This window comes from Neurospora hispaniola, assembly GCF_033458365.1.
Source record: "Neurospora hispaniola strain FGSC 10403 chromosome Unknown B0T23scaffold_3, whole genome shotgun sequence".
In the NCBI taxonomy this organism is placed as follows: Eukaryota; Fungi; Ascomycota; class Sordariomycetes; order Sordariales; family Sordariaceae; genus Neurospora; species Neurospora hispaniola.
This window is the reverse complement of record NW_026944408.1, coordinates 5136383-5148931: the sequence shown is the minus strand read 5'-3', so window position 1 is coordinate 5148931 and position 12549 is coordinate 5136383. Positions and strand designations below refer to the sequence as shown.

Sequence of the window (12549 nt, the reverse complement as noted above, 5' to 3'; positions counted from 1 at the left end):
CAACGCCGGACTCACTTCGAGACTGGACCCGAGTTCAACGCAACGTCAAGTCCACATCTCCATCTGGAAGTAATCCAAGTACTTTGGTCACGAAGTTCACGTTTAAAAACACCATAATTTCGAATCCTACTCTTTATAGGTACCTTATGTAGAGGTATCAATTCCATCTCTCCTTATCAACATCTACTAGGTACTACACCTTGATCGCGGAATAATCATCAACTACCTCTATTAGGTGAACACACTCATAACACTGACCTTAACCTTTTTGGTCTTCTGCAGTGAACCGGTCAGAAAGCATGCCTGTCAATACAGGCACGCATCGATGCAAGACGAACACCTGGAAAGAAACCTCATGATGGCTCCTAGGCTGTAGTAGCTCAACAGCTACCTCTAGTATTTTCTCAATGACACTAGGTTGTACCTAGGTAGACCTTGAGCAAGAGCTGGTCATCATGCTGTGATTTCTGAAGGGAGCAGAAAGGATGCTCACAGAAGCACATCACCATCACTGCCAGATCAAGATGCATCGTCAAATGTCAACCTAAGGCCTGGGTCTCGAGTCCAACAGCCACTTGGTACTATTACTGTAGGATTAACTCTACCTCTACAAATCTGTTCTTCTCTCAGCAGCCTGCTCTGCGCTTCTTCTATTAATCTAGAGGTAGGAACCTCCAAAGTCCCATAAGACAAACGAGATCTTTGCTATCCGCTACCCTTCCAAGTTCCCACCACAAGAGATGTCGACAACAACACAGCAGTGTCAATTTTTCATCTTTTCTCCCTACTACCTGCCTACTCGAGAAGACTGGAACCACCTATGCTTTCATCACCCAAAAACATGGACAGATCGACATCATGGTATGAAGTCTGTGGACTACATAACCGAGCAAACCACATTTGGCTGGGGTACACAACCAGAGTGCACTCCGCAAGCTGTGAGATAGATGAAGTCAAATCCATAGGACCTCCTATTGACGCAATTGCACTTGAGCTCTCGAGCTACTAGGTAGGTGCTGTCCGACGGTTGATCGCATACAAGTCCCATTCCCTTGTTGCCTGCCTGGTGTATTGTATGTGCCAGTGTAGGTCTAGACGGATCGAGTAAACAAAGTGATGTAAAATGTCAGATAATTTGTTACATGTATCTTTGTATGTTTAGAGGTATCCATTTTCTACAGGAAGAAAACGCTGGAACGTGTGAGGATACTGTGCTCTTCATGGCCGTTAACTTTGTTCTCCGGAACCGCTGCGTTGATGTAGACACCCGTCTAGCCAGTTAAGACTTAATATCATGGTGTGCCATTGCACGGCGGCACCAATACACACGCTGGGCGTCGTCAGGGTCTTATGTTGACGATCTTTGACTCCGCATTCTGTCGCAGATCGTTCAACAACAGGCAACGAACGGGAAGAGGATATGGAACAGAAAAGTGTCATCTCTGATGAAATGATTGACAGGCCCCTTGCCCTCGTCACTGTGCTCTGCCCCGGTCTGGATCCTTGTTGAACGTCTGGTAGGTGTAAGTGGTGTAAGAGGTGCAGCAGACCGGCATGGTGGCTGTGAAGCATTGTGCAATGAGAGAAGGGCCTGTGGACAATCAATTGCAGTACAGCTTATGCAAGTCCAGGCGGAAATGGTGCCAGGTGGGACAAGAAGAGAAGAATGAAAAGAACGAGACTGTGCCGAGACGGGGGAGGATTTCCATGATGCTCCAGTCTCTTCCCTGTTGAAGACTGATCCGTTCACAGTTGCACACCATCATACCGTCACCAACGCTTGCACTCATACCTAGGTACCCGCCAACGTCTGGCAATGTGTAACCCGATTCGATGTCTGGACCACACAGCCAAGAAGCCTAGAGAACCCTTTCTGCATCAAACTAAAAACCCTCTGCCCTCTAAGCCGCCCATCCCCGTCCATCATTCTCCGCAAGTGGATAGGGATGCATGTTTTTGCACGTCGTTCTGCGTCGTTGTGCTGTAGCAATGCTGTAGTGCGGCTCGTGTTGGCAAGGGGGCGTCGACCACCAAGCAGATAGTTGCATCATAGGGATACGTAGGAGGGAGGCGCCTAGAATCAACACCGACCTGTTGTGTGTGGTGGTTGATATCTTGGCCCTCAGCGATCGGCACTGCCGGTGGCCGGATCGTCTCTGCGTTCAAGGTTGCTTGCACAGAATGTCCCTAGAGACAGTATGTCTCTAGGGGGTCCCGAAAGCCAATGCAATGGGTGGACTGTGGCTTACGTGCTATGATTTCAGCGAATGGCGATCCTTTTTGCACTACGCTACACCGGTCGACTTGAGGCTCTCATCGACATCATTTCAGAGCCTCAAGATCTCCGCTTTTGTCATTGTCATCTGGATTTTATGGGAATGAACGTGTAGGGTGCCCGTGATTTGCATGGTGGCTGATATTTTGCAGAGGAATATTCGAAGATTGTCGTTGTTGACGTTAACTGACGCCCATTCACGTTAGACGACAGTTTTGGCGTTCGTCAGAATTACGTTTGAGATGCTGGAGATGGTAGGGAATGTTAGAAGCTGAAGAAGGTTCTGACATCAGTTTTTGAGGTTCGAGATGGTGTAGACCTAGAGGTAGAGGTAGACATCCAGCCTGGACTACAGGCCAGCTTGAACACAGTTAAAGACGGAAGACTGTATACATTGCGGGACAGAGAGAGCCTCAAGTATTGGTTCAAACTGTGGCAGACTGTGTACATCATGGCAATTACTTCTGCAAGTTGAGGATTGATCTTCAATACATCCGTTTTATGCAGTCGTTGCAGGAAACGACGGTCGGGAGGCGGGATGGAATACAGTCTTCAAAATCGAAACTCGACTCAAATGCCTCAATGGAGTTTCTGCTAGAAGCCATCAAATCTCCATGTCAAACGTCCTGGAATCCGAGCAGCTACCCTCGAGTCACAATCGACAAGTTCCCGAGCGAAATTCTCTGCTGTTAAGCGTTTCGATCATACCCTAGACCCGATTAGGTGCTCTACAAATGTGTAGAATGATCCAGTCTGGCATCGGATTTTTTACCCAGTGCCCAAAGGTTGAGGTACACCTAAGTCATCATTCTGCGATGTCTTCTGATGCTGAAGCACCGACTCTTCACCACTTGAAGCAGTATATCTCAAGATGGTTCAGCCTGTTCAACCTACACCACTAGAAAATAGAAGCAGGTAGGCATCTGCCGACTTTCAACTTTGGGAAGAGCTGGTCCACAGCTTCGTGCAACCCCAAAAACCTTTAATCTGTTATCACCGGCGTCGATCCTTGCCCGTACGGATAGTTCACCATATATGTCGTAAGGGGGTTTAGGACCTGAGCACTATAGCTTGTATAAGTGCCGTGTGGAATGCTCATCAATCAGCATTCAGGACCGCCGCTTGGGAGTCTTTCACGGTTTCGGGCTTGACGTGTCAAATTCGCCACAACACCATGATATAACGAGATTCCTACCCAATTTCAGGTGATGATGGGTGACACAAGTTTGATAGGGTGTAAACAAACTTACAATTAGCATAGAGGTGCATTGACGGCAAGTGCTCGAGGGCTCTGGTTGCTTCAATGCCTATAAAGTCTCCAGACTCTTACCTCATCAACCTACCTAGAGGTAGGTACCTCTACCATCAACCCACCTCCCCGCCCCAGTTCCCTATTTTCCCAGATGCTCATCACCACTCAACGCCGTCGTTCCCAACGGCCTCATAGCCCCCCCGCCCTTGATTACTCTCCAGAGGTTGAAGCCACTCTGACGCCAAGACCCAGTTCGAGCCACCCCATCTCTCCATCTCTCCACCACCTCGTCTGCCTCGATTCTCTCCAACCCGCATGAACCTCCCTCCTTCTCCCCACTCGAGGAGGAGGACCCCAAGTCCCAAGATGTCCAAGTGATCAATCACGAGTCCAAGCACGAGGATGTGTCGAGATATCGAAGAAAGCACATGACACAGCCCCGCACCCAGTCAGTCCTCCGGATAAGCAGTTCCACCCCACGTCAGGGACTGATGAGGGGAAAGTCACGAGCCTGGACACTGTTGACCTCACCTGGCGATTGTACCTCTAGCTCAAGGGCCCAAGATCTCGTCCGCGTCCGCGCCCTGCGTCTTGCGGGAACCGCTTCGGTGATGAGGTGCATGATCTGAAGCCCTGATAGACAGACCAAGGGAGATGAGGGTGTGTAGATGGCGGGTTATATGTCTTTTTTGGACGGAAGTGAGGCGGTTGAATGGTTGTCTATCAAATTTCTCCGTTTCGGACCTGAGCTTGCAGATGGATTAGCTGTTGCCGCTCCAAACGAAGCTACATACTTGGAAGCAGCCGGTCTTTTTACGTTATGGTGTAATACTCGCGGTGGTTGTTTGGATGACGATGGAACCGGAACGGATCGCAAGTCTCACTTCTCTCTTAGTTCCCGGGTGTCATCCCAATATCGTGCCCTCCATTATGGCGGTTAGGCAGGTAGGTTCGGCTCTCAAACTGTTGCACCTGTTGACGGCGAACTGAATAACTGGACAAGAAGAACTCCTGGCCTCAAAATGGCACTAGAACCAAACATGTCGCAGGGTGACATCCGCCATCCACCAAATCCTCCACCCATTACACCAACCAAGATGCGCCTTCCACACATATGCTCGTACATCAAAACGTGTGCCTCGAACGTGCAGTGCTTGTGTTTAGGTGTGGCACACCCCGCATTAGCGCCTTCCGGACACAGTAAGATGGTGTGTTGCACGGAGATAACAGAAAAACCACCAGTAGTGGGGATTTCAATTTCGAGGGGGTCTAGTTGCCTGTGGCGGCTGCCGTGGCTGCTTCCAGTTGTCGCTGCGGCTGCTGGTCCAGGTTGGTTAATTATCCTTGATATAACAGATTTTTTTTGTTGTGAGGCAGGATTGTTGTGAGCATGTGTGGTGTGTGCGGGACAGACAATGTCCGCTTTGATGATATGATACACGCCGGAACATTGGCGACATCCGGAAGACAGTGGTAAGCATGAAAGGGTTATGTCCGTCCATCAGCGTTACATGAAGGTGTGGTGTGAGCCATCAAGGTAGATAAGACCCTTCTACCTACACATGACTTATTCTCCGCTCACTATGCCTCTCGCTAGAGCTCGTGAGTGACGGCGGGAGTGAGGGATGGCACGGTATGAGCCGAATTGGACCTTTTGGTGCTGCCGTATCTGCCATCCCGGATACGGAGACGGGCCAAACAGGATGAACGAGATGAGATGAGATTGAAGAGATTGGGGGATGGATGGACCGGGACCCTTTGCTGTCCAGTTCAAGAGGCGAGTGCTACCGACTGACGGAAGAAATTGATCGTAGACCTTGGTGGCTGTTCAGCGTTTGGTCTTGTCCACGCAAGAAAAGGAAGTGTCAAGCAAGGCCAAGAGAGATATTTTGCCGTTGACAGCACAGACGATTCACGACTCCATCGCAGCTTCTGGGGTTCTGGATATTTCCACCCTACGCTACCCCATCAACCTGGCCCTGACCGGCTCATTGAGCATGGTTACACAACTTGACGACCGCAACCCTGTGTAAACCCCCCTCATCCACTTGGCAGCGACCGGTCAAAGGCCATGAACGCAGGTCAGGTAGCAGGAGACCCAAAAGCTGCCAAATTTCCCCCGTCTCCCAAGACCTAGACGACTTAAGGCGAATTGCGCCTTGTTCATGCATGGGCATATAGACTATGGCCCAGACTGCCATACGAAGGAGACCATACGGAGAAGTTGAACGCAAGTTGGCGATGTATTGACTCCAATGATCTGATCTGTGCAAGTTGGGGCCCAGCCAAGCTAAGGCGGCTGAGGTCAATGACGAGTTCAAAGTTCATCTTGGGCCGTTGCAGTTGAAGCGAGAACTAAAACCGAGCACTCGCTCGGATCTCCGTGGATGTCATGTCATGTCAGTCGGATCGATGGTGGGGAGCGAAGCTGGCCAGGCCACGAGTCGGAATGGCCTCTCATCTCCAGCTTTATCCAGGATGCAATGATCTGACGCCGGCCGTTCCGAACTCGCTTGCATTTGCAGTCTCGTATATTCCTCCCAAGCGTCTTACCATCGCACATGTACATAGTAAAAGACGTGGAGTAAAGGACAAGGCTTCCTGGTCATGGTCATCATCATGATCACCATGCGTTTCCGTTGCGGAGCTCGCTACCCGCGGTTGAGGCCAGGGTCAGCCAACCCGAAGATCGATATCCATCTTGCAACTGATGCTCTGGTGATGAATCTTTCCGCCTGCTGCAGTTCGAATTTCTTGCATGCCCGCGATGGCTGCTTCATGCCTCTCCTCTTTCTCGCTCCTGCAAAAACCATGCTCATGACCACGCCCCATGCTCGCGGTTAGGCAGGCCAGTAAGCCATGTTATGCAGTGATACAGCAGGATTAGCAGCAGCCCTAGCATCAGCCATCAGGTTATCTCTCCAAGCTGCAAATCTAGGCAGCGATTGGTTAGTTCATCTCTTGTCAGTCTCAGAAAGGAAGGAATCTTGTTCAATCTTCGGATCGTTATCAGTTCAGTTCCATTTCATCCGGACTTTCTTGCTAGGCGTCTTGGGCCATGGGCATGGATGGCATGGCGTTTCGCAATGTGAGATGCGAGATTGCGACCCCTTCTCTCACTGTCATCCTGTCAGTGAAGGAAGCTATGTGATTGATCAGAATCAGAATCAGAGACAGCGGCTCTCTCGCGAGAAGCGCGGACAGGGAGGGGTAGCTACCAGAACTTCTAGCGAGAGGGGTTCGTTCAAGTCCATGTGAGACATGGCTGATGGTGATAGCACTTGGAGTGAGCCGAACTCGGAGAGCCGTACTAGGTTCTAGAAATGGTGACTGCTGTTGGTGATGCTGGTGATTGTGAGTCAAGGACTTGCCGGAGTGTAACATGAAGAAATTGATACATATCAAATTCCATGCCAAGCCGGCGATTGATGTGCAGGCAGGGCAGTGGAGGTGGGACGCCATGCCCTGGCTTGCGATACAACATGCCCTATTTAGCGGCCGTCATGCCCTGTAACTCGTCGATTTCAGGAGCATGGCCACACGCCCAAGACGCTGGATGGAAGCGATGGAAGCGAAGGGACCTAGAGGTAGGTGTATTCGTCACAGCAGGTCAAGGGTGGCATGATAGTGTCGCCTTACAAGCCTGGGCTTGAGCCTTGAAGAGCTTCCCTCTGGATCTACACTGCTACAGTATTATCAGCGGTATCGTAGACGGAAGTCCAATCTCTTTGTACACATGCCTCTGCTACAGATGGTGAAATGGGACGTGGATTTCCTGAACGGATCTCGAAACGGTCATTGTTCGGTTCACTCCTCCACCACCAGGAAATGTCAAACTTGGGGAGTAGAATTCCCAACATACCATGTCCTTGTAGGCGGTTTCAGTAGTCAATAAACGGCCAGTTGACGTGTCTCATACAATCCACCAAAAAGGGTCCTCTGTTATCGACCATTGGCCATGTCAAAGGTTGTTCTTACACATTTTTGGTAGTACGAAGTGGGTTGGCGCCCAACTGCTGGGTCTAGAGGAGAAAAAAACAAGAGCCTCTCAAGGGGGTATGTAACAAAGCGCCCGAACGGCAGGCTCCATTGATTCTCTGGGCTCCAGACGGAGACTCTAGCATCGGGCCGTGCGGGGTCCCTCTGGATCTTCCAGACCGGACCCCTTTGGACCTTACCCGGCCGAAGTTGCGTCCCAAGTGGACCTGCAAGTTAGCGCAAAACAGCTTCATGTCGCTAAGTGATCCGTTCTCCGTTGTTGGTAACCAAACGGTCCCATCCCCGGTGGTGGTGATAGAAGTCATGGTGGTGGTCTTGAAATCTGCCTCCGTTGACTGGCGTAGCGCCGGACTTTGGTGTAGAACTATTTCCTCTTGGCAAGACATGGCCTCAAAACGTTGCGTTGGAAATGGGCGAAAAGAAGGCAACCATCCATTCATTTGGATGAACGGTCGAGTTACTTTTCTTGACCAAGCCGCCACCGATGCCGCCAACGACCCTTACCTCTTGCCTAAAAGACTGACGTGCAGCACTTGTCAAAAAAAGTCTTTACATAGTACTCACAATCTTTCGACAAGCGCTGACGGGAATAGGAGGTTACTGTAATGCCCTTGTACATGACCCCCAACAGGAAGGGAGTAGGCGGCATCCTCCATTGCGATTCGTCCAAGACGAGCGAGTTTGACATGTCGCGGGCAATTGGTAGCGTCCGTCTTTTGGTGATGGTGGTGGTGGTGTTTATAGTGGGGCGCACAATGTTGCAACGCCGCGTACGGGTCCGACACCCATAACCGCAAGCACTGCAAAGGCGACTGCACTCTGGAGTCTGGACTTGGAGAAATGACTGATGAACGGACAGTCAGTGCGTGACGGAAAAATAAGGGGAACGGCGGCGACCAAGGCATCGGATACCGCATCCTGAAAGCTGAAAACGACCCTTGACCGAGCGATAGCGGCAAGCGGTGTGCCGTCGACGCCGCTGTCGGAAACAGACATGACGGTCTTGAGCGTGAGATAAGGCAAGTTTCCATCACCTTTGGAATCCTCGACCGACCCCGTGCCCCCTGGGGATAAAGCGGGTCAAGATGCAGAGAGGCGCGTGGTGGGCGTTTTCGTTAACGAACTCGAATCACATCATTATCGACCCAGATGAACAGGGTCGGAATTCTTGAAACTGACCGTCGACCCATCGAAAAGGGGCAGGCAAAACTGTAGATCGCAAGTAACCGCTGCAGGACAACCTGGAAGAAGCTGGGGGCAAGATGGGTCAGGTAAACACCAGTCAGCAGCAACTATCTTCCCCAGATTTCTGCTTGCTGGCCTTTCGTACGGCGACTGGAGGTGGGCTGGCGGCGAGAGAGAAACCTGTTTCCATCCTTGACCCTGATCTTTTTCTGGACGACCTGATGCACAGAGGGTCCCGCATTATCCATCCATGTCGAGTGTTTCCTGTGCCATCCATTAATGGCTTGTGTTTTCCGTGGAGATGAGGTTGGCTGGTTATACCTAGCTATCCCCTCCACAACCCCACAAACTTGCAACTCCCGTCGTTGACCGATCGTCCCGCCCGACGTAATACTGGCGGCGTCGTGTGTGTTGTGTGGTGTTGTGTCGTGTTGTATTGTGTTGTATTGTGTTCGCGCGACTCGCTTACGGCACAGACACAGATGCCGTGAGTATGTCGACTCTGTCCACTGCTTTAGACTCCAGCTTTGCCAAGTTTGAAGGGGTGTCTCGTCTATCGAGACCTCATATCAGCCCGCGGCCGTGTAACGTTGTGCAGCAGGAGCGAGGAGAGCAGCAGTGGCAGCGAGAGAGTAGCAGTAAAAGCCACTTTGCAGGGCAATCGTAACGCTTCGGTCGCGGAGACTGTTACATACCCATCTGTCAGATAGTGACGGATAACGCTCTCTCTGTCTTGTTGCCGTGCTGTGGACTATCACTCAAGGGTGGGGGTGGTGGTGGTGGTGGTTGTTTCGAGCGCTTTCTAGCCCAGCTTCGCCAAGTGTTGGTACCCCCCCTCTTTCTCTGTCTCTCTGGTCCTCGACATCCTTTGCGACACTCAAGATGGGGATGCTAACGGTAACGGCTCGGTCGGTCATTGCTCAAGCCTTCAAAAGGGTCGGGTGTCGGGTGTCGGGTGTCGCGTCGTAACCGGTCGGTCGGTCGGTCGGTCGGGGTGCGGCGTTCACTTGTTGCGTGTGGTGTGGTTTCCTCATCCATTGAATTTGGAGGAATCTGGAGGGAGATCTTCCGAAAAGCTCACAATTGTTGCGTGCGGAGATTTCGCCCTGCGGCGACCGGTGAAAGGGTTGAGCCCTTAGCAGTAGTACGGTAGAGGCAAGTAAGTATTCCGCTGCGCGTCGGTTGCCTCACCGGTCGTGCTTCCCGCGTCTGAGTGTCCCCGTTTGACCACCACAACACTTAAGGGAACCACCACCACCATCGCCCGTGACTGCCCGCCGTGCCTTTGAAGTTGGTACCTACTCACTGGCCAAACACCGTGGGGAAGGAATAGTAACGAACCGACATCACTGCACTGCAATTTCAGTCAGTCCATGTCAAGTTGACGAACGAAAGCATCGGTACTTCATCGCTGCAGTTGCGACGCCGTATGATGATGACACCACCACTACCTCTACCACCACCACCAAATAATATTATCATCACGAAATCAACAACGCCCTCATAGGACCACTGGGGCCTCGGACTTCATGCAAGGCAACCTTTTGAGCAGTGTTTCTGTCCAGTCCATCCTGCTCGCCTCTCATCGTCCCCATACCCCAGACTTTTCCCCAGAGTGTTCATGCTCGCCTCGTCATCATCATCATCATCATCATCACCATCCATACGCACATCTCCCGCCCCCCTGAACTTTCAAGGCTCGGACTGGCTGGACTGAATTGTCGAGGTTCGTTCTCGGTAATCGACTGACTTCGGTTCCTTAAGGCCGCCTACATCACGCTTGGATCATCTTTCCATTGCCCAGTGCCATGGCCGCCACCTCATCTGCGATACGCCCTTTTCGAAAGCCATCTGACGTCCCACGAGAATGTCGTGATCCAATAACCCATAGCAACTCATCTGCCATGATCCGTTTTGTGATGCAGTTGGTCCACAGCCGGGTGAGCACTGCCTAGAGTGCTGTCCCTGAGGCGAAAATTTTCTCGAAACACGCGAGCTTGAAGCAAGACTGAAGTGTCATGACGCCGTGGAACCGACTCGCTGAAGGGCAAGTAATGGAGGCCGATGTAACGGGCAGATAATAGACAGGCTCGAGGGAGGCAACTCCGGCTGGAACGTAGCAACTAAAGTCATGTTGCGCACTTTTGTTCAGCAACTCTGTAAAGACGTCGGAGATACCAAGTTCAGCGGTGTCGATGGCGACAAGTGTCCCTTGGAAGAAGGCGTCTTGGGACACTAAACGCTCATCAACTCGTTTACACTGCCTCGAGGCATCATGTTGGTGATATACGAAGCCAGTTCCTTCCTCTTTGGGAGAATACGGCGAAGCAAAAGTCGCCGCCCGAAGATCGCTGGTGAGGTGAAATGTCGTACCGCAGGCACCACCAACCGGAACCAGACATGTATACAGTGTGCCGTTCCCAGCAGCTTCATCAAGTTCCTCTACTTCACCACACTAGTACATGTACGGATGCTGGCAACAGGACCGTTCTTCCTCTCCCGTTAAGGGCTACATCATGGTGGTATCTAACGGTAGTCAGCAGGTGGTCCGTAAGCTCTCTGTGGTTCTCTCATGAACTTCTAGCAATGACAGAGCGAGGATCGAGTCGCAGTCAGTGGGCGCGTATGCATTGAGCAGGCATACCCAGTCAAACCCAAGCCTCCGACCTGGTGAAGAGGGGAAGAAGAAGAAGAAACACGCATCATGTGTGCTGCCGCCGCTTCCTTCACCCATTCCCCCTATTGAGGCTCCATTTTGAATCTGACGACCGCATGAACTTGCACTCCAAGGGAGAAAGTCACGAGTGAGTTGCCAGCCTGTGAAGTGGTGTGATACTCTTTACCTTCACCACGGTAATTCACCGCCTTTTGCTTTCCTACCTCTACCTGCTTCACACTTTCACCTACCACACCAATATCCGTATCCGGCCTGTGTCGTAAAGCCTGGCTTGACTGGGAGGTAGGGGTAGCTGCGAGCTGGAAGTCGACCAGTCAGCCCGGCTTGCTCTACCTACCTGGCTCGAATAGCCTATGGCGTCTCATTGGATGCTGGGATGAGAAGTTTGCTGAACAGACGAGAGACAGTCGAGAAGCGGCTGGTAGCGAAGAGGGACCAGGACCAGGACAAGCCAGCCAGCCAGCCAGCCAGCCAGTCCACCAGTCAACCAGTCAACCAGGAGCCGAAACCGTCCCATTCCAAATTGAACTGGAAGGTGGTTTCCGGTTGCTCCCATAGGTTGCTAGCAGGATGGAAGCAAAAGCGACTTTTGGCCAACAATTGCTCACCTTGCGGTAACACTGTCTGCGGCAGTGCTGACCTCCCTTGGCCTTGACCGATGTAGTTCAACAGACGCTGTGCCGTCTTTGCAAACGGCGGGCGGCGTGGGAGAGAGGGTGGGAGGACAAGCGTGGGGTTGGGAAGGATTGAGCGTGACCATGGCAATTGGCTCAAACCTGGAACGTTGTCGATATTTTTCCAACATTGGCATATCGTCGTTCAATGTTGGAACGGGCATGGTATTTTTGGACAGTCCGTCCTCCCTGTCAGCATCAAGATCCTACCCATCCAATGGAACGAAAGTTGGGAAAACCCCACGCCGAACCATTCAACAACTCGACCCAGAAGTAGAGAAGCTCGTAGTCGCGGTGATTGCCGTCTTCCGTCTTCCAATGGAATATGTACTTCGTCATATACACTGCCAGCTGCCGTCTCCTCCTTTCTGCTGGATCAGTGAAGATCACCTGGTCTGGAACGCCTGCGAACCTGCACCAAGCCACAACCACCACTTTTTCTCCAACTTTTGATATGCACATTCGATCGAGATTCGCGAGCACAAAC

General features: G+C 51.6%; 2 protein-coding genes across 2 annotated transcripts; both read right to left on the bottom strand.

The window, feature by feature from the left end:
• Nucleotides 1-7204: 7204 nt before the first annotated feature.
• On the bottom strand, nucleotides 7205-8182 carry B0T23DRAFT_314608 (uncharacterized protein; the record flags this gene model as incomplete). The annotated part of the gene is made up of 5 exons (XM_062834812.1): nucleotides 7205-7395; nucleotides 7454-7466; nucleotides 7508-7549; nucleotides 7706-7763; nucleotides 8091-8182. The coding sequence occupies 5 exons, from the start codon at nucleotides 8180-8182 to the stop codon at nucleotides 7205-7207; spliced, it is 396 nt and encodes a 131-aa protein (XP_062694835.1).
• Nucleotides 8183-10662: 2480 nt separating this feature from the next.
• Nucleotides 10663-12226, bottom strand: B0T23DRAFT_395409 (uncharacterized protein; the record flags this gene model as incomplete). Its single annotated transcript, XM_062838187.1, has 5 exons — nucleotides 10663-11166; nucleotides 11356-11528; nucleotides 11619-11687; nucleotides 11726-11739; nucleotides 11997-12226. 5 exons carry the CDS (start codon nucleotides 12224-12226, stop codon nucleotides 10663-10665), a joined length of 990 nt encoding a protein of 329 aa, XP_062694834.1.
• Nucleotides 12227-12549: the final 323 nt, after the last annotated feature.